The 26357-nt window shown below is 40.1% G+C and overlaps 1 protein-coding gene across 2 annotated transcripts; it reads right to left on the bottom strand.

Moving 5' to 3' along the window:
- On the bottom strand, window positions 1–25578 carry rab11fip4b (RAB11 family interacting protein 4 (class II) b). 2 transcript variants are annotated; one of them, XM_085356068.1, is made up of 14 exons: window positions 25171–25578; window positions 13083–13333; window positions 12367–12552; window positions 9916–10050; window positions 7087–7122; window positions 6082–6181; window positions 5618–5721; window positions 5040–5180; window positions 4616–4697; window positions 3702–3839; window positions 3357–3515; window positions 1734–1814; window positions 1141–1284; window positions 1–424 (listed from the first exon to the last, which is right to left on the bottom strand). In XM_085356068.1, exons 1-14 carry the CDS (start codon window positions 25576–25578, stop codon window positions 308–310), a joined length of 2082 nt encoding a protein of 693 aa, XP_085212194.1. In that variant the 3' UTR covers window positions 1–307. The 2 variants fall into 2 exon arrangements, with proteins under 2 accessions (XP_085212194.1, XP_085212193.1); XM_085356067.1 differs by lacking the exon at window positions 1734–1814.
- Window positions 25579–26357: the final 779 nt, after the last annotated feature.

Genomic DNA, 26357 nt, shown 5'->3' with positions numbered 1-26357 from the left:
CACAGCATAGACAGAATAAAAATGTGATCAAATGAGTAGAACAGTCACAGTAGCATAACCAGTCAGTGAACAATCACTGGCTGAGAAAACTCCCTTTTGTTCAACACAGAATCCCCTTCTACCATCCTGAAGAGACGCTCTTCTTGGCACAAACAGCAGGGGGCGATGCATGTCTGTTTACGTAAGACTGGCTCTGTTTTTCTGTACACTTTCCCCCCGATTCAGGTCACCCTGCTCTGATCAGACAACTGGAATGATCCTCACTCTCCCAAGATCAGGAACGCTGCTCATTCCAGTTGAGTCGCTGCTAGTTCTTTATCTCTAGAATGGAGGGGTTGTGGTCCAGGATGTTCAGGATGATTTTGTCCATGTACTGCCGCAGACGTAAATTGATCTCCTCTTGCTCCTTCAGGGCTTCCATTAACTAGGGAGAAATATGTACAATACATGTTTATTCATTAGAAAAAAAAAATGTTACTATGATTCAGTTACATGACAATGAGCTCACTGTACTCAAATGGCCACCACAGTTACCACATCTGCATCCATTAGGGCAACTTTTTGATGTAGCAAAAAACCTGCATCAGCTTTGTGATGCTATCATTTCAACATGGACCAAAATCTGAGGAATGTTTCTGTCACCTTGTTGAATCTGTGCCACGAAGAATCGAGGCAATTTCAATGTCACTAGCAAGGTGTACCTAATAAAGTGGCTGTTGACTGTATTATAATTTTAGAAAAAATAAAACTTTTAACCAACCAACCAAAAAAGTAATGCCAATGTTGAAAAAAATCTAACTAATGCACTGAACTCCTCTGAAAACAAGGAATGAAAATAACATTTTAAAAACTGCACAGAAATATGATAACTCATAGTAATGCTCTCCTCATTATGCAGATATAGATTTAATTGTAAAACAGAGGTAGATGCATAACATCGTACTGCTGTGATATGGCCTGAAAAACAGCTATTTCTCACTGTAACTAAGGAACCTGTAAGCACTGAGATAAAACCCTGTCTGGAAGCTGTCAGTAAGACTCAGAATATTAAAAAAATAAAAAATAAAAAATAAAAAAAATCACATTGTAGCCGCAGGGGTGTTCATGTTCTTTGTTACAAGTCTGCATAACTGATTTTACCTGGTCTCTGGAGGCATTATCGATCTCAGCAGCTAGAGACTGAGCCTTGGTCTGTGTGGCAAACAAATTCTTGGCTTCATGCAGGCTGAGGCTGATGATCTGACCGTTCAGGTCCTCGTTCTGCTCTCTAAGCTTCTGGTTCTCCTAAAATGCAAAATCAGGGGAGGAGGTGGAGGACAGAGAGCGAGAAAGGACAAGATAAGTTCCTAGGCCATAAAAGTGCACTAAAATGACTTTTTAAAAAAAAGAAAAGACCACTACTCAAGCCACACTCAACCCATTTGACAAAGCACTGCGGTTGGTAGCAGCAAACTCAGCAATGCACGTCTATGTTTGCAGCACCTACGAGATGTAACATGGGTTATGCGTGTTACAGAACAAACTCTTCCCTGCTTTTTCTGGTGTGTTATGAAAGCTCCACAATCAAGTTGCCTTAAACTGCTGACAAGAGGTCAGTTTGCGTTTCCCTTAAGTCTATCCTTAAACATTAGTGAGGGAACTGCAGCGCCCGGTCAGCATGGACAACTTCACTCTACTCCATTGTCGTGATTAGTGGTTAATCGGTAGGTCAGAGGTCACGGAGGCAATTTTACCATCAGACCGGGACGGAGCCGAGCCCCAGTCAACACCAGGTGCTGGTATTCAGGGGGAAGAAAGTCCTGGGACACAAATCGCTGGACACACACACACAGACATTTACAAAAAGGTGCACAGGCAAGCATAAGAGAGTGAATTCATCCTTCTCGTGGGTGAACAGAGGCCGTGATCCATCACATATAAAACACAGACAGTTTTATTACTTGTCCGAATTCAAAAGACATGCTGGTAACTCTGCTGGGAGGAGCAGATTTAGAGAAAGACAGGACACAAAGGCAGAATGAAACTACTGCTATTACTCCTTTACTTGCTTGCTTGCAAGGTGTGACAAGTTTGGCTCGAAGCCAGGAGGACATGGACCGTATCATGTTAAGTCACTGATAAAACGGACACTGAATGAATCAGCAGTTCTGGCCGGCTGTGCCATTTAAAAGTTACCTCAAGGCCACGTGGGTTTGATAACTCCAGATTTTTATGGTGCCTTTGTCTGGCTTAGGAACATCAAAGCGACATTTCTAATGCATATGAACTCGTGATAAAAAGTCACACAAAAGCTTCTGCACAACTGCTTTTATGCATCTTATCTGAGAGGACATCTGAAAAACACTTTCATCTACTTGCTTATCTCTAATGTTTGCTTTACACCAGGTCTGGCCACTTAACAGGACTGCAACAATAAGATCTGCCTTGTAACTGTAGCAGGCAAAATGTCAGACAAACAGATCTTAAGGAAAAGATAAAGATCACATATCCTCTGCAGCTGGCACGGCATTTAGCAATGCTGAACTTCTCTTTAATGGTTAAAAGATCGGCACAGTACATCGGGGGATCACAGCAGTTCTAATGCACAACAATGTATTCTGGCTGAATGTAGTCTGTGACACTATATGCTCAATTTTCATCTTTTGGTTGTAGCCACAAAAATAGCTTCATGTACACAAGCAGAAAGGTTTATGTTCCTCTGGCAGCCAGTTAGCTGTGTTAAACGTTGTGGAGGTGTACTTCAGAAAAAGTTAAAATACAAAAGGTGCTCATGAAAAGTTGTAAAACTGTATGTGATAACAGTGTATTTTTTTGAGCTGAATTTCTATTTCTAGGGGCGATTACTGTACTGAATGCATCATTCAGCGTGATAGACAGTGGAAACATATACATATGAGCCAATAACTTATAAAATCAGTCAAAAATATTCACATTCAACGCTGAATCAATCAAGTCTAAGAAGCCAGGGTACATGAACTGCTACTCTAATCAAATGAAACATGAATAATCTGTAAATATATATTCATACATTACGTTACATTCAGTCTGTGGCAGCTTAATCTGTACTTCTTACTTCTGTGCATCTACCACCTCCACATGCATGAAAAGCTCCACATAAACACATTTCAAAAAGCAGAAACTCCTCATTTCTGTCATACGATCAAATCAAAACAGCATTTAGATATTTTTGAAAATCCTTAGATTGCTTACATACATTGACTGAAGGATTGTAGAAAGTTTTAAACACTGTTTCATATTCTTATTGTTCATTATTCATAACAAACAGTCTTAAAGCACATTCATTAGCAACAATACTCGCTGAACTGCCTATGCCCAACAGAGCATTTCATCAGTACCTGTTTGAGCCTCTTGACTTCATGCTCTAGCTCCACCTCCCTGCTCCTGTTGTTGAAGTCTGAGAGCCCCGTGGAGGAGCTTGGCCTCCGGCCTGACCTCTCTGCATCCAGCTTGAAGACCTGCAAGTGTTCCAGCTCTCGACGCAGGTCCTCTATCAGCTATGCAGCACAGAAAGAACGAATGAAAAACGTTATATAATGTGCAGAGGCAGCATATTGTAGGTGTAAGTGTATGAGTTGACATAAATGCTGCGAGAGACTGGTTACAGAGAAACTGAATGAGCAACATAACAAACAATCACACCTTGCTGTGTGTGTCTGGTTACATAAAATACTTCCTCCTACCTCCTGCATGGCATCCTTTTCTTTCTGGAACTGATGTCTATTTTGTTTCAGTTTGTCCATCATTTTCTTGTAAAGATCCATCTCATCCTTCAGGCGCAGGCTGGTATCCTCCAGCTTATCTGTCATCCTTTGCTTCTCCTAAGGATAGCCATATATACACACAGCTATAGTTTGAACTTTATTTTCCTTTATTTATCTGTGTGTTTGGTATTCAGGGTCATGGGAGTGCATTTCTGTTGAGCAAACAAGTTTTAGCACCAAGATAAAGTTTGCATTTATATTCTGTGATAAATTGCTTGCACAACATTTTGTAAGCTAGAGTCGGGTTTGGTGTCATTTGCATAGATACAAGTTCATAAATGAGGTGTGGTTCAAAACTAAGACGCTATCTCCACAGATATAATTACTGGCGTCTCTCTTTGGCTTTGTGAATGTTGAAGGAGTTGTCGCTGTGCTCACAGGCGTGGATAGAAATGAGAAAACCCGCCGCGTTCGCAAGAGAAACAGACACCAAACTGCAGAGATTCACACACACACAACCGATGACAGACAACTACTTAACCTTTTAAAGCCTAAGCCATGAAATAAATGGCAGAAAAATAAGTTTTTGGAAAATAGAGTGTTTACTGCACCTTCTGACAAAATGTTTTAAAAAATAAATTACATAATAATTTGCAAATATGAGTTTTAACATGTATCATATTTTCCACATAAGGTGGTTTTTTTTGTTGCAACTTGTTCATTAAAAATGCATTGTGCAATTTCTTTTGGTTTTTCAGAAAAAAAAAAGTATACTGATGGTGTAAAAGTCTCAAAAACTCACAAAGACCCATGTATCAACTATAATACATCTGGCTTTAAAAGGTTAAATGACCAACACAGGAAATACAGCCGGAAACGTAAGCAACACTTACCTCATCCAGCTTCTCTGTCTGCGACTTGAGTCGGTTCATGTTAAGGGACATCTCATTATTCTCCTCCTCCAGCTGCTTAACTCTACAGACACAAAATCCCTTATGTCAGCGTGCATTTCTATAGTGTGGCACACAGTCAGCTAAGGCACTGGTTTGGGTAAAATACATGCTGTAGCTGTCCAGAGGCAGATGACTAAAACCCTGGGAGGACTCTCAGAGCTGTTAAGCATTTAGTTCTCCATTTTGCATTTATTTTCTTAAGCGAGCAGGGACATAAACATCATTATCCAAGATATGGTCGGTGTCTAATTCTCTCAGATTATTATTGAACTATAATGAGTTTCACATATTTACATAAAAAAAAGATAATGCACAAATAATTGGGAAATGTGCTCAGCAAATTGTGCAACTGTGTGTTTCTCACCGGTTGGTCAGCAGCTCTATCTGTGTGTTCCTGTCTCTCTCCAGCTTGCTGTAAGCCTCTCTGTGGCGTCTCAGGCCCTCCTGCACACTTTGCTCTGCCCGGGTCTCTTGGTCTTTCAGCTGCTCCTCCAGCTCATGAACCCTGATGATGAGGATGATGAACGCATCAGACAACATGATTTATTTTTTTGTTGCAAAGCATAAAAACCGAGCTTACTTTGGAAATGACTAAATGCTGCTGCAATTTTACATGAGTAATTTCAGTCAAATTATCTGCCCTTCATTTTCTTTTGTGCTGCTATAAATTAGACTAGATTCAACTTTAATGAGACTGTGCTGAGGATTGTACAAAGCCAGTGAAATGCAGTTAGCTGGAAGAGAACAGTCTATATACAGAAGTGCAAATGCAAATATACAGCAGCACTTTAAGTATGTTGGCATGTACAGCGAGTATAGCATATATGAGCATAAATAGTGTTGTCAGTGAAGAGATGTGTCTGTATAAATTACATGCATGTTACATAATTTTATGCTTATGTTAAGATAAGACTAGTACAAAGGGGAAACAAAGTCCTCTACCTGTGCACTAGCTGAGTGTTCTCCTGCTTCAGTTTGGACTTGAGGTCACTGTTCAGCAGGATCTCATTCTCCAGTTCTGCCACCTTCTTCTCAAGAGAAGTGACCTGAGAGAAAAACAAACTGTGAAATTACACCAGAAACTAAATTAAATGTTACAATCCTATGCATCCCATGCATCTAAATTAGGTAATAAAGTTAACAGGGCAAGTTTGTAATTGAAAACAGATTCATAATGTTTTCTTTTTAACTTAGGTTTGCAAATGTAAGAACTGACAGAAATTAGTAAATGTTGCATTTTTAACATGCTGGAGGTGAGTGTTTAGTATCTCAGTTTTTCACTTCCACTGAAAATACTAGATCTGACATGATCACATCCAATGAGGAATCAACTTTTGTTTAAAAAAAACGCAGTCATACAAATCACCACATGGAGCAAACTAACAGAAGGAAACATAAAGTCATACCTTCTCATTGATGTCGGTGTCGCAGGAGTCGATGCTGTCTCGGAAAAGGTCCTCTGTGCTGCCGTTACTGCTGCTCAAGTTGCTGTTGTGGAGCAGCTGCCTGCTCGAACAAACAGATAAATAGCTTAGAGAATATGCTCGGAATAGGTCCAGGCAATGACCGGTTCTGGGTGTTTATGTTTCTGCAGCGAAGCTGCTGCAAGGTAACCCAGATATAGGACACTACAGTGCCAAAGAAAAGAAGCTGCTGCAAACAGGATTAACATGAGCATTCTCACACTCACACCCACACAGGTGTGTGTACATCTGGCTGTGATATTTATGTCATAATGTAGTTTTTAGCTTCCCCATTGTAAACTGATGGAATAACGTGGGAAAAACAAGCTGCTGGCCTATTACTGAGATTAGCAACAGAGAGGAGAGGAAACAAAAAGGAGAAAGGGCAGAAGAACAGTTAAAGAGAGCCATAAAGTGAAAGCAGCCATCAAACCAGACAGAGGAGAAAGTAAGAAGAACAGGGAGACAGCCAAGCCTTATATTGAATACATAGATCAGGCCCGACAGGCCATTTTCACTCTGTCACTATAACTCAATTTCTGTGGCTGAAAATAGGACAAAAGCCTAGATACAAAACATCTCACCCACTACAGACCAACAGTCCATGTAGTGGGCCACTCCTGCCACTAAAAAAGATGATGTCAAACTCGTTTCCTCAGCTCTGAGACAAAAAACAAAAGTTTGTACAGCGTGCTTGGCTCTATAATTCTTTGAATAACTAGTTAGTAATTAACCTATTTAGTGTTTGCAGTGATAGGACAGCTGAGAGATCAGGAAGCACTAGTTGATAATCTTGCTCTGTGTACGTCACTATGTCAACAAGATCGAACAAGCACGTGTAGGGCGGGCTGTATAATGCATAAACACGCAGAGGACAACTGAGTGACTTTGCCTGTAACGCACAGAAGCACATGCATGTGGACACAAATGCAAAGGTGAAAAGCCTACCTTCCAAAAGCAGTGCTGGAGATTTTCCTGTTGGGGCTACAAGGAGAAGAACAAGATTTCAGATTCTTTTCAGTCAATCATCATCATCTGTCCAGACACATAGCTCAACAATACAGTGGATGTAACCACTAATTTTAGCTATTTAGTGCGAGAGAGAGTAGGAAGCATTGGAAAAATGATCGCTGAAGGTCACTATTAATATTATTTTAGCCCTTGGTGAACAGGGCTTTCTGTCAGCTCTAGAGGGGGGACAAAGGCCCAAAGAGTTTCTGTATGATGTGCCTGGGATTCACATTAGATTAATAAAAATGAGCAAACACACTGCAGGGTTACCCAGTTGACAGCTGACACTGATATAAAGCGAACATCATCATTAAGTCCTGGCACAAAACACTAGGCTTTCAAGGCTGGAGGATAAACAAAGTTAACGCAGCAGAATAGAGTGCAATTCGACCATTTTTATAAAAACAGCCTATTCTGTGCAAAAAATGATCACTGTTGTCTCTACAGTATGACTATGGGGCTTATGTGTGATGATGTCATACAGTTTCTCCTTGCTAACAGTTTAAGAACAAGATGCACTGTTTCCTTACAGCTAATGTTTCAGTTAAACTCACACCAACTCATGACTCCAAGGTGCCCAGTTCTTAAAAGAAAAACAAGCCCAGACCATCATCCCTCTACCTCTGTGCTTGGCAGTTGTTTTGAGGCGTTTGTGGTTTGTTCAGAGTCTGAGATGTAGCTCTAAGGTTTTTTTAAAAATTTTTTTTGCAATTCCTCTTATTTTGGGGTGAATTTATCCCTCCTGGGAAGAATGGCAGCTGTTTTGAATGCATCTCCTTTCAGAATAACGGACTTGACATGATTTGGAAATGGCTTTAAAATCCTTCTCAGATTGATGGGCAGCAAAAATTGTGTCACTAAGATGCATCACTGCCACAGACCTGAATGCACCAGCCTAGCAAAGTGCCAAAGCCTCTGCTTTTACAGAGGTGCTCACACTTCCTGGTGATCAGTTAATCAGGTGTGTTTGATAAGCAGCGCCTGGCAGTGACTTTGCCTCTTAGGTGCTGTGGGAGAAGTAAGGGTATGATAAGTTTTTCACAGGACTGTACAGAGTGGTTTGAAGATTTTTCCCCCCATGATACACCAGTGTGTGAATGTGTGTGTGAATGGGTGAATGACTGAATGTAGTGTAAAGCGCTTTGGGGTCCATAGGGACTAAGTAAAGCGCTATACAAATACAGGCCATTTACCATGACTTTACATTCAGTAGAAACAAATGTAAATTCATGTGAAAGGTTTGAAATTTATTCCCTATATATTTTTTATCTACACAAATTGCAAACATATGTTACAGTACGAGACTTTATCTAAAAGCTCATTCAGTCTGTAATTTACCAGCATTCTTACGTACAAAATTGAAAAATAAACAACAATCATCTGTAGCATTGTTTATAAAACAGAATCCCAAAATAGCATTATAAGCAGGTAATAGATGAACGCATTCACCAATCCAAGCATATGTTTTACAGCCTTAAATTACTTGAATGTATTTGCTATTAAATATAATAAGAGCTCAGACAAAAATCTGAAGGTTTGGATAACCTGTTCAATTCTTTACCATCCTGAACCTCATCAAACTCAGTCTCTAAATTAATACCCCTTTATTAACACAGCCCTTCTGTGAAGACCTAACACTACTCTGCCTGCGACTGGCTTGTGCTTGTCAGGGTCGGATACACGAAAACATGAAAAATAACTGTATGTGGATGTGGGTGTGTTTTTCAAACGCTGACACAGACGACAGGGAACAGAAGCAGCACGTCTCACAATGCATTCGAGAATTTCAGCTTTGGATTTTATTACATTTCTATTTTGGTAAAAACATTTACCCGCCAGCGTGGCAGCTAAACTTCGGTGATTGACACACCAAATGAAAAACTATCCGGGTGACAATTTAAGAGCCTGTTTACAAAACATAAAACATTGTCTAAGCAACTTTATGTTGTGCTTAAATGGTTAACCCTTAATGAACTCTGACCATAGGAGAAGAATATAAACAAGTAATTCTTTAAATCTTTTAAGCCTTCTCTATTGCAGTATCTACGAGGGACTAACCCCCATAGAGTCCAACATCCATGTTTCAAATTGTACTCTAAGACATTTTTCTTAGTTGAATTTTCTAAAAAGTGTGCGTCTGGATGCCTGTGCATGTGTGTATTTGTGTTTCCAGGTGGACTGTACAGTTATTAATGGTCACTGCGGATTATGTTTCTAATAATAGTTTCCCTATTACAATGGGCGGTGAGGTAAGCTCAGGAGTGACAGCCTTACATAACGATCAATTAGAGTTTGTGTGTGAGCATGTGGAGAGATGATGTGTTCAGTCATGTGTGAAACCAGGCGAGGAATCATTTAAGACTCTGTAACAATGTGAGATCATTCACATTAAATGACAGTTTAAGAAAAAGAGCCACAGATAACAGTGTCTCCTGGGTCAGTACAATGTGAGTGGATGAATACACTTTAAATTCGGGATAGTTCACTTACGAGCTGACAGCATCTGTTTCTTCTCACGTAACAGTAGGGTGGATCCTTCCTGTCTCTTGTATAAATGAATTATTGTCTTCTATGTTTAGACAAATTACCTGCCAGGATAAATAACTCTAATTTCCAAAGAAACAAGGCATGTGTGCTCTTGTTTCGAAGCTTCTGCTAGTGGGAAATGTGTACTCTGCCTGGGAAAATTGCAGACTACGAAGGATTTTTGGAAATTATTAAATTATAAGATGACATCACTGTGTGTATGCGTTATGCGTGTCCTACCTGTTTGCTTTCAGGTTTTTGAGGCGAGCATCCAGGTCATTTAGCAGGTTGACCTTTTTACTGCACTGAGAACAGTAGACATCCGTCATTTCTCCGGTGTAATGGTGACGCACCTTACGAGGAGTCTGACCCGCACTATCAACACAAAGACACACAGTAACATAGACACAGTTACTGAAACCAATCAGACCATTTATCAAGAAATAGCGAATGATGCACTCTGGACCTTATTTACATTTAATCATTAGTTATTATTTGGATTATTGTAGGTTATTTACCTTACAATATAAAGCATCTTGACAACTGTTGTTGTTATTTGGAGCTATATAAGTAAAACTGAATTAAATTGAACCTCTCACGAAAACAAAAAATAACAACATTGTTGCCCATCTATTGCTGGATTATCACTTTTAAGGTCTGATCTGAACATAAACCGCACAATCTTCATGTAGTTCGGAATAACTTTGTGAAATCGTGTTCGTTACTCCTAAAAAAGTCAAAACAGTTCGACATTAAGTTTTAAGCATTCCTCTAATCTTCTTCTTTTTTTTTTTTAACTTTAAGATCAATATCTTGACTAGAAACTAGAAATTGTACTTTTTGCAGACGGTTATTCAAATGTCTTTGCTGTTCTGAGCTGTCTAAAAGTTCTTGTAAATCTGGGCCTCATTTTGAATTTAAATCTCCCTGCCAACTCCATTTGATACGTTTTATCTGCTTGGTATGTGTGAAAGGAGCATGGTGCTGTAAAGCCAGTCTTTCAGCTGGGAGACGTAATCCCATTAAACACGGGCTTTTGATGAATATTAATGTGGCCTTAAGGGCAAGAACTCCTAAGCTACAGTGCTACAGTCAAAACTCTGAATAATATGAAGTTGGTACTATTCTAGGACAGAGACTGCACCCTCCCAGTCTGTGGTTCCCTTTGCCCCAAGTGATTTAGTAGGAATACTGAATCATAGCAATAATGAGACACTTACAGAGGGTTAATTCTTTCGAATCACTCTATGTCAAACACATCAGGACATAAAATTATCAATTTGTCATCACTGTTTTGGTAAACCCTTTAGTTTGTGCAGCAATTAGTATAAGAAAGCTCAAATAAAATGACTTAATTCAATGTTTGCAGATTTATAGTTTCTTTTGATGATGCAGGCAGGAGCACGTGTTTGTGATGTTTTAATGTTCAAGCATTTGACTGATGCAGGATTTCTGGTTCCACATTTGTTCCCATTTCCACAGATTTTAGGCAAAGCAGAGATTATAGGAATCCAATCAACCCCAAGTTTGCACACAGTTCTCAAACAAAGCAAGATCAAGTTGCCAACGAGCCACATGCTACGCGCAAGCTGAATTTTGTTGGTTAAAAAGATGGCTAGAACAGGAAAGAGGAAACCACGGCAGGTTTCACTACGAAGAAAAAGACGAGTGGAAAAAACCCCCCATCAAAAATAGAAAATAAAACACAAAAAGAAAAAAAGAATGCTTCTTTCCCTGCTGCTTCACTTTCACTGTTGTCTTTCCACAACAGGGTCTAAGCTAAAAAAGCCAGCAACAGCACAAACATGAACAAAAGTGAGCCAAATTACTGGTTCCTGGCTGCATACCTTTGACACTGCGTCATACAAGAGTGTGCTGTCATATCTGGCGCTGCAAAGATCTGTGCAGCACCCGCAGTACCAATATTGTAACATGTCGGGTCTTTTAGCAGACAACTCCACCACAATGAATGTCCAAAACAACACTGTCCATATAAAAGCAGTCAATTGTTGAAATAAGATTCAACTGGGACCTGATGAATAATAGACTACAATGAATAAAAGAAATGGGTCACCTACACGTTACACCTACAGGAACTGCTCTGTCATGAAAACTAATGCCGTGAAGCTCCCAGCACACAGTATTTGTGCTGATGTTAATGCCAGAGGAGGTTTGGAACTCTTAAGCTATTGAGCCAGCACAGTGTTGGCGACTTTTAAACACTATGCACCTCAGCACTTGGCGACCTTGCTCTGTAACTTTATGTGGTCTCCCAGTTTGTGGCCGAGTTGCTGTGGTTCCTAAATGTGTCAGCTTTGAATAAATATCTCTTACAAGTGATTGTGGAATCTGTAGAAGGGAGGAAATTTCACAAACCAACTTGTAGCAATGGTGGATTCCTGTTACAGCAAAATGCCTCAGAGAGCTCTTTAGAATGACCCATTCTTTCACAAATGTTTGCAAAGGCAGACTCCACGGTCAGGTGCTTGATCTCATATACCTGTCCCAGTGGGACTGAAAACACCCGAATCCACAAAATAGCTACAGTACAAGTATGTTTTTTAATGTCACGATTTTCACTATATTGAGGATCAGCATTAACACTGAATATAGTTATGAATGTAGAACGTAGTCTTATAGTTACGAGTACCCCAACATGAAAAAAAATGTTTTTCTTTAGCTCGCTCCCACCTCGAGGGCACAGATGAGCCAAGGTCGGAATAACCGTTGGTACGAGCCTCGTCGTCCGGACAAGGGCTGCTGGGAGTGTAGTCCGGCTCCTCCCCTTCTCCGTAGTCTTCAAACTGCTCCTCGTACAGAGAAGCCGACGAACGTGTTGACAGGTCAGAGGTCACAGAGATACTGGTCTGACCGCACCTGAAGAAAGAGAGGGAGATGTTGGCTCCATAATCTGAAGTTGTCTTTATTTTCGATATAAATTGAAATGGAGAAGTTTCTAGCTCAACTTCATCCACTTCTCCCAGTGTGCACAGAGAAGAGATTATAGTCTGAAGATGGTAAAGCTCCAGTCGGGTCAAGTAATAAAGTCGTTCTGTATATGCTAAGTGTTGCCGGAGCTCTAACTGCATTCAAATAAACAAAACTGCTTCATATGCAAGTAATGCAAATAATGGCACTTTTATGGTAACAGATCCTACTTTACTTTGACTCTAGAACTTATATTTCTCATGAGAATAAATGCATTAAATAGAGGAACTGGCAGTGGCTGTCAGACTTAGGAATTTTAGAGAATATAACAAAACAGGAGCATCAAGCTCAAAGAAACAACACAGAGCAAAGTCTGTGAAACAAACTAAAAGACATCTGAATGAACCTGAAAGTGAAGTGATCACGAATCAGTGACAAAAACAGAATGTGTAAGTTAAAAATGACCCAAGACTGCTTACTTCTCCCCGGGAAAAAAGAGATCCCCTAGCGTGTCTTCCTTGTCTCCCAGTCTGGTGAGCCCGTCTGAGGTTTCCGAACCCTGAGTGCTTTCCACAGCGCTGTCTCTGTCCGATTCCCTCTCCTTGCCTTCGTCTGCCACCTCCTCCTCAGGCTCCTCCACCTCTTCTGGGAACAGCTGGCACTCACGGACGGGGTCAGGATAGGCCCGCGTGCACATGATGACCGGACAAACCTGATCCTCCTCAGCACCCTGCAGAAGCCAGAAGGGGACAAGCACAGATTAGCATCAGTTTGAACAAGGCCACACAATTATTAGTAGCGAAAGACAAGATAAACAAAATATTTGCCCTGAATGATATCCCAAATGTCTTAAGTTTAAAACATCAAAGTATGATCTTTAGAGTTTGTACCAGAGAATTTAAAGCATTTTTGGACCTCAACTGAACCACCTCCAGGCCTCAGTATCAGAGACTTTTGTGTTTTGAAGCTATCAGAAGTAGACAATGCATGCATACACACCGGCATCATTTCCATAAGCTTATCTAATGTCAAAACATATATTTCTACATCCCCAAAACTGTCAGTGGAGTTAAAATCTAGACTTTGTTGTGGCCAAGCCATCTGTGATACCATATTCAGGTATTCTGACCTCCGTTTATTTGGGGCCATAACATTAGACTTTAGATTATGATCTGAACAATGCCAGATCATAATCCTGCCCCTACAGGCTTGTAGGACAGGGACAAGGCATTATCTGCTTCTCGTCATACTCTAATGTGCCCATCACTCTGGAAAAGGGTAAATCTGGACTCATCTGCCCATGTGACCTTTTTCCATCCCTTCAGAGTAGAATCTTAATGTGCCCTGACAAACTGAAGCCTTTTTCTGATTAATTTGACTGATAAGTGCTTTTCTTAAGGCTAAACAGCTGTTTATTCCCTTTGTAAGTGTGAAAATGCTCACACTCAAACACAGTACTGCTGATATTTTCTGATTTAATCTCACAAAATTTTCTCCAATTGCGATCATTAAAAAAATTAAATCGGACAGTTCTTAACCTATATTCATGCAGTTTCAGCAACATCTTTAAGTTGTTTTTTTTATCTGACGCAGGCCACTAACGTGACCCGTCTAAGCCACAGTAAAAGGTTTTCCATGACAATGTTCATGTCCATGTCTCTTTACAATGAGAAACTACTCACTGCATCACTGAAGGTTAAATAACCTGTTTCCAGTCAAAACATAAGAATCACTGCAGTGATTATCCAGTGGAGGGCTCTCACCTATTTGCTTAGTAGCCACAATGCCCAAGGGGGCAAAACTGTAAAAAATTGAATGCTTTTATGGGTCGTCTGACATTTCAGGTCTTCTAAAGCTGTAACTCTCACGAATACCACCACTGTCACAGTTATTTTCACCTTCAGGCATAAAGAGGTCAAACAATTTAACTGACTATATTATGGCAAATCATGGAAATATTTTTACTCCTTTACAGTGCAGAGCACGATAGTGTATCTAGATAATATACCATAAATCTGCAAGTAGGAAGAATCAAAAATGAGCAAATGCAACCAGAGGCATTCAATGTTTTGCAGTTGTTTATATCTGAATAATGTTTTATATATTAGACAGTGGAGTTCGTGTTGAGTTCACTGTTTTTAGCAGGGCTGTTCAGTCATTTGATTTCCCACTTAGTAAATTCCTTCACTGTGGGAATCATCCTAAGTTCACACCAGGGGGGTCTGGAGGTCTACGGGGGTGAAAGGGTGATGGGCCAGAGGTCATGGGTCTCACTCCTTCTTGTTTCACCCTCCAAAAATCTGGTCTAATGCAACAGAGAACAAAGCCTTATCTCAGCATGACCGAACAGCTGAAACATGGAGGAGCAGGACAAAGAATGAGGGGCAGGTGAAGAGGTGGATAACGAGAAGAGAGAGCAGGGTAAGTAATATGTTTTAGAGAGTCAGGAAATTGGAAAAGTGGGTGGGAGAGTGAATAACGAGCTAACGAGGGAGGTGAAGGAATAATGCAACAATGCAATGAGAGACTGGAAAGGAGCTAGCAGTACAGTGTGTATGAGGATGAGATTAGTCAAAGAATGAGCCATGGGAATAAAAGAGATGCAAGACAGGAGGACAGGCAACACAGCAGAGGATAGTCAGGTTAGTTTGTAACAACATTGCAAACAAAGGATTAAAGAATCTCTGCACCTCTCTCGCTCTCAAAAACTCTATGTGCTTATTTGGATTCAAACCAGAAATAGTGAGGAGCTACAGTATACCCAAAGTTTCCACAGAATATCTCCATTGCTTCATTTGATGAAGTGTGATGTAGTGGTGATAACTGTCACAAAGCATTCTGCAGGTTCAAACAAAAGCCTTTCTGTGTAGTGCTTCAGTGATGCTTTGGCTTTCTTCCACAGTCCAAAGGCACGCATATTATGTTAATGTATAAATTAGGCCTGTGATGGACTGTTGACCCTAACTCAATAACCGTTATGGATGGATGGATGGACTGTGCAAGAGCAGCTTAACGGTTTTATTTTGATGGTCAAAGAGTTTAACAGCTGAAAAATAGTTAAAATCACACTGCATACTGTATAACTTTCCTTTAAATGCTGTAAATCAATTCTATAACAGAAGATAAATGCTGTTTGTACTTAAAAGGTCTTGTGAAAATTACAATGCTGTTATAAAGCATTAATAAACAAAGACTAATTATGCATGTAAGTCCACTGGAAAACAAAGTTTCAGATGATTATAAAATTATGAGGAAGGATTTTGCATGTATGCTTATGGAGAAGTAAATAAAAAAAGTAGCCTATCCATTTACAACACAAACTGAGGCACTGCATCATCACAAAGAGCCAACATGGGGTGTGAGTCACAGAGAATAAAACAAAGGATAAAGGTCTCTTTAGCATTCCTTCCCTGCAGCAGAGAAAGAAACACAGTGTGCGGCAAGGAAGCAGGCAGCCCCACTCTCGGTACTCTGTTCTGCAACAATTCAGAAAACCGAACAAGCTAACACAGTGGGCGACGTGACACCTGCTGTGAAGAGACAAGAGAAGGTTTTTCAAATGCTCCTCAGCAGAGGCTGGAAATGTCAGAAATCACGCCCATGCAAAGAATATACCATCAACACTACAGTGTTATACTGACATTAACTGGAAAGCTTTACTTTACTCGGAACACCATGCATTGTTGTGGTAATAAAGGCGTAATAATAAACTTTGTCCAAAGTAAACATTTTGACACGCTGCCTTTTTTGTGTCATTTACATTCATTTTGGTACCGAAATGTGAGACAATATGGGTTATACGCTGAATACAAACCTAAAGATAAGACCAGAGGAAATGAAAGTAACTTGGAGACATACAAGCTGCCAAAATGACAAAGAGAAACCACATGACTTGCCCTTTTAATTAGGTGATATGGTGCATGAAGACGGCATATAACCGACACCAGATCTCCATACAGACATGTAAAAAATAATTTCACTTCATCGCCACAGTTGTGGATACATTTGGGAGATTTAACTAACTGATTAATGTGCAGAAAGGTCCAATCAGAACAGTCAAATTAAATATGAAATAATGAAATATTGGTTTGCGGGGAGAAAAACATAAACTTGCCAAGAGATCATCTTTCGGGGGGGGGGGGGGGGGGGGGGTCACCAAAACAGTGGATCATCTGACTTCATGTCCTCCTTCACCACAGCCATGAAAGTCATCTGCAATCTTCCACCTTTCCCCATGTTTGGCATCTCCATATTCAACATGCCCCCACCATCTCAGCCTCGCCTCACTAACCATGTCTCCAACCTGCTCAACCCAAGCTCTCCCTCTGATGTATTACTACTAAAGAGTGTATTCATAATATTCACAATGAAATTAATTTGGTGCCAACGCATCCTCGGCATTCAGTTCATCCAGGAAGATCACGTGGTATCATTTGGGCTGCAAACTCGAGACGAAGATGCTGCTGGACAGTTACATCCTACAGTGTTTGCTTCTTCAACCAGAAACACTTTGTACTCTACATGTCACTTTGAGCTACCCTGATGAGACTAAAAAAGTGATGATTAAGGAAGGAGCTTTGCCTATGGGTGCATGTTTGTATGCGTTTACTGAACGCTTCTGTTTATACCCGCCTGCTCCAGAACAGCCAGGGGGCTTCAACTGCCAAAACATGAGCCTACCGAGCATTTTGAGTTGCTCGAATCCCTGAAGCAAAAAAATAAAAAAATAAAGCTGGCCTGCCAAACAGCATCTGAACTGCCACTGGCTTTGAACTGACGAACTGAGGATGCCAAGATCTGCTGTACTTTTAAATGTAGCTGTTCGATCTGAAGGCTGGCATGCCTTCACATCTCATTTGGCACATTTGGCCAAAAGAGGATCTTTTTTAAAATCCAGATATTAAATGTTTGATTTGACCAAATCAGTCATATTATTCATAAATTATCAATACCTCCCCCCAAAAATAAACATTAAAAACAATTTAAACAATGTTGTACGCATCCAGCTTCTGCTGTAATACTGCACAGCACGAACGTTGTCATACACAGATCTCAATATTTAAATCAAACTGGAAAAATACTTTCTGATCTCTTCGTGAGCCTGTTGCTGCAGGGGTCTGACCCAGTTAAAATACAGACGTCCTATCGTTCCTTTCCTGCTCTTCTCCCAAGCGAGGCCAACATCAGCAACAGAGCAAGATGGAGAGATGAAGGCGAGAGAACAATCAGTACCTTCCTGCAAGGCCTTTTGTTAGTTGAGGTTTCTGTTCACTGCAGACTATACAGTAAGTGTATTTGTTTGCAAGCTAAAGATAGTTTCCTGTGTGTTACAGTATTTGTGTGTATGCTCATCATCCAGCCATCCCTTAGTAAAGCCATGTCTAGTAACCATACAGGGTTTGAAAACAAACTAGCCAACTACAAATCACTGTAGATGTGCTAACATAAAGTCGATTGATTGTCATTTATTTATAATAAGTAGTGTTTTTAAGTATGCCATTACATGCTACTAAACATTTTGAAATACAGACAGAATTGTGCAGAATCAGTCATGTATAAGAAAAGGAAGAGAATGCACTAATATCAGACATTATTTATATTCACTGCAACAATCTAAGCAGCGAGGAGTAAAGAGATAAGAAGACAGAAAATGAACAGCAGAGAGAAACTGAGAGAAACAAAAGGGGAAAAAATAGAGAGCAACCAAATGTAAATTAAACCAACTAAAATAAGCACTGCTATTCCTTTCAAAACTTTTGAGTTTTTTTTAAATAAACATAATAATTTTACAATCATAAACTTTCAGCTGAGCTTGGTAGTGACATTAGTTTTTCAGCTGAGACTGCATGACATAATGCCAGTGCGCAACCCTGAAACTCACAACACTGAGTCATGTGCTTTTTGTGCTAGAGTTGTTGAGCAACATTTCAGAAGATTAAGCAATAAAAAAAACACAGTGACATACAAATGATATTACTGCACAGCCATTACCCTTGTAATACTAGAGTATTAGTTACCAGGGAGGCAAACAGTACACAGTAATCTCTCATTACAAAATGAGGGTGTGTAACAGATTATAAGAAAGGAGAGAAACATCCAGACTGCTAAGTGACCACTCAGTCCAGGTACCTTATTATGGGTTATGAGCTGAGGGAACATTAAGGACAAATTGATGACTCCCACAGAATGGTCTCTACATCTTTTTAACCCGAGCAGTGTCAGCGTCAGTGAAGGCGAACGATAGAGTACCCTTCTTTTCAGAATTTGTGTACAGCCTAGTAACATTTCTTTAAACCTCAGAAAGAGCTGTCACAGTGCAACTTTTCCCATTTCAATTGCTTTCAAGGATGGTTTGTGCTAACAAGATGGCAAAATTGAGATGTTTTTTCTAAAGCAATTTCAGGACTATTTTGCCTATAATGTTAAAAGAAAAGACTGGTTACATTTTAAACAAACCGTTAGCGCATTCACACTTTGCCTTAGGCAACAGTATTCTCCAAATCAAGCGTGTTCACTCTGCATCTGCAGCTGTGCACTCTCATACATTTCTTCCAAAAAAAGTTTGCTGTAAGCACACTGAATGAGTCTTTTTCAGTATAATTAACACATGGCTACAATACATCCTTGTGCATAATAAAAGCTCACAATGCACATATGCAAAACACTCACACAAATAGTGACAGCAACTTCAGTCTCTCATTCAGCAGGTTGGAAAACAACTACAACGTTATTATGACCACAATTAAAGAGATTCACATCTTCTCGCGCCAATTTAGTCTATGCTGAGTGCTGAAGGTCGATACCATTTTAGTGCTGAACAAATCATTAATCTGCTCTTCTGGTAAAGAGGAGAATTATGTTGACAGCCATGCATTTCAAGAATTAAGTGATGTTAAAAGAAGGCGACGACTGGTTTAAACATAAGTCTTGATTCAAGTCGACTGCTTTACATATTTCAATCATTTGAAGTTTAATTTTATTCAGGAGACATTGCAGTTTGTAATGACTTTAAGAGAGTAGGATCTTTTTCTGGGTACCACCCTTTAAGGATATTTAAAGAACATATTTGTGGGATGTCATATGAGCAAAGCCAGATTAAAGGGATTATACGTCTCAATAAGGCTTTAAAAAGGTGTTGTTCCAGCTGCAGGTTTGTGGAATAACTAGTTAGACAGTAACCACCTTTTTGTTGTCTTATTGAGCAAAACAAGTGTCGTGCGGTACAAAGAGAAGGCTTAACAAAGATGGAGTGCTACGCCACTTTGAAGAGGGTTTGGATGAGCAGACGCACGAACTGCTGTCGAGTGGATCGATCCAAACCGATGAAGCTTTGATTTAGAGTGAGTCAGCAGTAAAAGGACCGGAGGATAAGTAGAAGAGTGAGAGGTAGAATGAAAGGGGGCAAGATGGAAGAGAAAATGGAAAATGGGATTGAAGGAGAAGAGCAGGATGGGAAATCCAGACTGAGAGCTGCAGTGTCTCCCTGCTTGCGTTTGTCAGACTGAGCCACAGAGATAAGAGGCGTTTCTCTGCAGAGGCTTCCCCCCCCCCATTTCTCGCTCTTTGTTCAGTTTACTCTCTATTCTCCAAACATCTATTTGCTCCTCGTTTGTTAGCGCCACAAAAGTATTCACCTAAAACCTGAAAAGTTAAGCTTTCGCTTTGATATGCAGCATTTTGACTGTTGCCGTCTGGTGCTTTGATTACCTTGAGCCTCTGATCCTGTCAGAGAAGCAGCTCTGGTACAGATGGAGTGCAAAAAGGCTTTATAAGAACTTAAAAGGCTACAGTTACAAATAAATAAATGGTGAAATAACTTGTTAGCAAATAATAAATTTTTTTTAACCTTTGTTTGATGATCGTCTTTGTAGCCTCAAAATTATCACTAGGTTAATCTATGAAGCAAATAACCATTCGGTTTTCCTTGAGTTGATGAGAGACAGTTGCAGCCACACCTACATGTATTCCTTAAACATCTGCTCGTTGTGTTTAATGTGCATGTTTCTGCCTGTGTAACTGCCTTACTCAGATTCAACAGTAAGCATTATTCTTCCTGAATCATATCTGACTCATGTTTAAACTCTGTTTGTTTAGGTCAACGCTGTTTGAAATGCTGTGTGAATTAAACACACAAATACACACACGTCTAACTGAAATGCTGAAACATGAGGAAACCATGAGACTCTTTACAGCCTCACTGTCTTCTTGCGCATTCATCACCAGGCCATAACCATAACTGAAACATGGGGGGGGAAAAAAGACGTTTGTTTCAGGTAGCTACTTGAGTTACAAGAAATGCCACACTGGACAAAGGACACTGTAGGGAGGGACTGCAGACGCACACTGGAGACTCTGTGGAGGTACGTTCAGTGAAACGCGAACGCCCCTAGAGTTAAAACGCTGTGCACGTGTCAGTATTTGCTTCTGTATTTCTGAATTGACTGAATGAAGATGAAATCAGATTCAGTTTAGACAGTTCAAGGTACGTTCAGTTAATAAAAACAGGGAGAACCTGAAATACATCCCATGATTAATGTGCCAGAGTTCATTGTGTTCATAAATTTGAGAACTGCATGTCTGTAAAGTGACAAAACAGTGAGGACAAGCAGCTTGTAAAAACGACTGCTATATGATTCTGATCAGAGTTATATTTGTCATTAGTTTTAATTTTGAATTTTTAGTTTCGATTCAGTTGAGTTTGAAGTGTTTTAGAGCGACTTGGCTTATCTCAGTGTATTTATTTATTTGGTTGACAATGTTTAGTTTTGGTTTAGTTTTTGTTGAAGATGCACTGATCTGATATTTGGATTAAATATCGCTTTGACTTGAAAGACTAAATGACATGAAGGAAGCTAAGAGCAAGGGAGGAGCAGTTTGGTGACGTTTCAAGTGACTCAACTTTATTTTTATGTTGGCAGATGCTCTCATTTTAACTTCAAGCTTCAGTCAGATGTTTCAACATGACTGAAAAGTTTTTACTATAGCCATGTAACACAATTTTATTCTACATATAGTAGGGTTGTCAAACATAAGGCCCGGGGGCCAGATTAAGTCTGGCAAAGACTCCAGTCTGGTTCACTGGATGGCTTTAGTGAAGGAGGGCACAAATATTGAACTTCAATGTATTTTCACAAGTTTTACAACTTTTAAAAGGCCTTCCTGATTGCCATTCACTCTGCACCAAAACTAGAGATAAACAATAAAAATTAACACACTGAAAAAAGTTCCTGTTTTTTCACTATTTTCTATAGAAATTTCTTTTTTCTTTTATTTTAACAATTGGTCCACTGGGGCAAAAAAATGGACATTACTTAATGTGACACTTGTGACTGTGATACATTGAGAAAACAGCCACAGGCTTAAATGTTTGCAGTGGGCAACAGTATATAAACTCTTATGGAAACTTAATTAATGTTATACCTTGTAGTAACATCAGCAGGCTACTCGGCAACCATCCTAACATTTGACTCGGTGTTAACTCAACAAAATACAATGTCAACAATTTAAATAAACATCTGCCATCACCATGTCAACACGTTCAAAATTAATAAATGAGTTTATGTTTAAATACGTGGAATGATCATTTGGTTTCGGTATTTAATTGGGTATCAAAAATCGTGCAGTTTTAATTGGTATTGGTGCAAACTACTACTTTCCTGGTATCCTGACATCCCTTTTTTATCATCAGGCAGGGGTTTTTTTTTTTGGACAGGAAGACTTTTGTGTACATGTTGGTTACCTACAGTACTTGGTACCAGCAGACCCTTGAAGCCAAAGCTCGAAACTAGAAAAGTGCAAATTTGGTTTATCTTCAGTTTCTGTGTTAGTTTTCTATTTTTAATATAATGTGGGGGTTTGGCATCAGGGACAAGTTCAGATAGATAAGATATCATAATAGAAACAATACTTCATCTCATGTACACATCCTCATTTCAACATGCACCAAAGCCTCCTGAAGCTTGCAGAGTTGATAAATTTCACTACACTGAAAAAAAACATAAAACTAAGGACATCAGTTTAGTTTTAGTTAAATGTTGTTTCTCACTGTTGCTGGTGACACTGATATTTACCAATAAAGCATGTGTGTCGGTTTTCAAACACTTCATAATGATAAATAATAATAAAAATATATCTTATATATAATGACAACGATATAAAAAGCAGGTCCAATTTGAGCAGTGATTAAAGCCCAGTGACCGTCTGTTTCATCTTGAAAAATGAAACTGTTAAAATGAAAATAGTTGTGTAAGCATCTGTCACAATCATTTAAGTTTAACCCAAGGTATATGTTATGAGGAAGTGCAATTATGAGAAGCTGTCACACAAAGTGGGTAGTTGTGAATTAGCTCATTTGCCCTTGGTTTGACATGTGCTATGTGCTCCTGCCAAACAAAACAAAGGAGTTGGCATTAGCTGGCAGAAGTCATATCAAAACCACGCATGCTTTCCTGTAAGTACTCCAGTCAATGACTGTAAGAGATGCGGCAAATTCAAACGACTGCTTTATCAGTCTAAAACCCAGAGATATAAAACACGAAAAAAAAGGAGAAAATAATTACTCTCAATCATATTTTTATCCATTATATACTTAAACAATTAATAAACCATCAAATCTGATGACTGTTTCATCTTTTTGTCCTCAGCGTTGCAATCCACTGATTAATGCTTCCCTTGAATTATCATCGTCACCAACAAAAAGAGAAGTTAGTTATCTTTCCAGAAAAGAGGAAAAACTGACTCATTTGGAGTTTCACAAGCACTTAACACTCGCTGACAAATTACTGTTCAGGTTCGTTATTTCACAGCTTGAGAGTGTTGTGTCTAGAGTGTTTTATGAGTCATCAAACTCGCGTCCAAAGAAAAGAAGGGGGGAAAAGGACACCATCCTTCTTCAACATAGTGCATTGTCTTTCTCTTAACTGGCAGCTCGTGAGCCCACTCGCTGTCGGCTATTGAACGGAGGCATTTCAGCGTGCTGTTTGGCAGACACTCAGCAGGTGGTCTAGCCCCTGTCATAGGCGGTTGCATTAAAACCCTATTATCTGTTTTTAAAAAGTAACTTTAAAACACTTATAACTGTTAAATGGTGAGAGCCAGGGGAGCTTCATTTATTTTTAAACCTAGAGTACATGATCTCAGTGACAAAGAAGCTACAGAATGAATGGTCCTGTTTAGATAATTGCTCGTTTTGTCTGTCGATTGTTGTGTCTTTTCTCTCAGTAGCAGTGTGTTGGAAGGCCCGGAAGAAATTGTGTAAGAGGAGTGACTGTGACTCCTGGAGATTAGCTTTCATTCACCGAGTACAGCTCAGAACTGCATGTTAATCTAGTTATTCTAGTCCCTGAGAAATACAGGTGCACTGGTACAAATACTTGGCTATGAGACGGTTTTGGTGATGGAAACAAACATCAAATTACTGTAAAAAGCAAATGTGTTAAAGTGTATGCCCTTAAACACATTTGTCTTTTCAGTAGAAAGATCTTCGGAGAATGTTTTCGTTTCTTTTGGTCCGGGTGGAATCGACAGCAACTTTCCTGCTCAATTAAGAGAGGGCAAATCTCATTATGTAACGTCCAGTCACAGAGCAGCAGGTGTATTCAAAGTGACTACAGAGTCTGACGTCATGTATATTTTGCCACTGACAATAGAAATAAAACTCCCCTTGCCTTTCTATTTTTGGAGAGTTGAATAAATACGCTCAAAAGTTACAGCAAACACGAACGTGTGCAAAAAAATATCAGGAAGGATTCTCCATGTATTTTAAGTGTGCGTGCTTAAATAAATCATAGCATTTGCAAACAATTTAAATGTATAAAAAGAGAAGTTTGTATATGTGCAGTGGTCATGTGACAGGCAATCTGTAGTTTTGTGGGATGTTATTAATGAACTTTGGCTCATATCAGCTGATGGGAATTTTTAAGTATGAAATGCCGCAAAATGATGATGATAATGATTAGATAGATACATTTATTTGACATTTATAAACACAACTGTAGAAAACAACTTTGTCACATTTATCTGCTGTTCTTTCCGTTTCTTTCTTTCTTTCTTTTTAAAATAAACTACACCTGGACATTCACTTCACATGTTTTTTCATCCCTCTCTCTGTCATTCTCCGTGTCTCCTTCCAGCTACCCTAGTTTCCAATTAATCCCATTACCCTCAGGGAGAGATGCTGGGATGCAAATGAAGCAGAGGGAATATGACAGGAGGAGGGGGGAGACAGGAAAGCAGAGAGAGGAAAAAGAAGAGAGGAGACAGGAGTGTGCAGGCATGACACCAACAGCTGAGCAACACAGACAGGCAAGCTGTGAGGCAGGGTCAACTACGTGCAACACTCACATTCAAACACACAAACCGGGGGACAATGGACCGCCGCTGAAGCATCACCCCCCCTTAACTCCCCTTTAACTCAGCTGTCTTTCCCCCAACGCGTAAACTGCTTTTCTTCCATTAAACCGCAGCTTCTCCCTGCAGACCTCTTTCTGTGTTTTGTTCTCATTCTGTCAAGTCATCTTTTATCACCCTCACATTTCAGCAGGCTTGCTGCACTCCCTGGTCTCTTACCCCGTTAACTAGTGCGGGGAGTCCATGATCGGCAGTCTCCCTCTTTCCACCAGCCAAACCGTGTTCCACTGAAGTCATCCAGTCGCCCTGTTTACCAGGGCTAAGTCCGTTGTCTTGGCTTTCACGCGCACAGGTGTTCCCTTCAAAGGCAAGTGTGAGGGCAGGAGGCGGAAACGACGGAATAGTCCAAAGGGTGAGTCCCCGGTAGTGGTATAGTCCACGGAGAGGCAGAGGAGCGAGGCAGGCTGTGTCTTTCTCTTTAAAAACACTGCACTGGCTTTCCCCGCACCAGCGCAGACTCTCTCTCTCTCTTTTGACAAACGCGTGCACGCGCAAACACACACACACACTCTCTCTCTGCACCTCACACACTTTCTCTCGCTCACTTGTTCGCCGGCTGACTCGCATTCACACAGCGAGAGCTCAGATCGGGCAACAGTTGTTGAATTCATGGCCCCTCCTCCTTCTCCTCCTCGCTCCCGCCTCCTTGCAGGTGGTCGCTTAGCAACTGGCTGCTGTGGGCGGGGCTTGTAAGAGTTCTCAATTTGCTGCACACTCGGCTCTCGGCTGCCGCCCACTCAGGCTATATTTGCATAAGCCCGGCCTGCCTAAAAGTCGGACTCCCGGTGAAGAAGAGGCCAGTGCATGTGTGGGCTGTGAAGAGGGGGAGGAAGGTGACGGTTGTCACTAAAACTGAAACAGTTTGCATTCGGTGATGCAGCAGGTTGCATGAGATAGGTCAAAAATACAAGATGTGCTGGTTAGTCATAGCGGAAAAGAAGATTAAATTTAACACAGGAAGCATGAGTGAGAAGGAGAGAGGGGATAGAAAAGAAACTGGAGGCACTGGTTGTTCATTTCACTTAATGAGGTCAGGAAATATCTTGGCTGTAATGTATTTTTCGAGCAGAGGAGCAGACAGCAGATACAATAAAATGATTATATGATAGAAAATTAATTTTTAAGAAAAATAACCCCTCACTGAGTTACTCAGTTCTGTGTTGTTAAACAGAATGTTTCGGGGGCTGGTCAGACAAAACAGCCATTGTAGGCAACATACCTCATATGGCTTGGGCTTCAGAAAAATCAGTGTAGGCGACTGACATGTTTGCATTTCATTTATGGGATGTGAAGAAATAAAGCTTGGCGGCACAGAAAATCCTCTCAAAAATGATGCTATGCTAAAA

This window comes from Diplotaxodon limnothrissa, linkage group LG6 (genome assembly GCF_057381915.1).
Source record: "Diplotaxodon limnothrissa isolate DT_005_m linkage group LG6, D_limnothrissa_male_GT1.1, whole genome shotgun sequence".
NCBI classification, from domain to species: domain Eukaryota; kingdom Metazoa; phylum Chordata; class Actinopteri; order Cichliformes; family Cichlidae; genus Diplotaxodon; species Diplotaxodon limnothrissa.
Note: the sequence above shows the minus strand (reverse complement) of the source record. Positions and strands in the feature narration are given on the sequence as shown.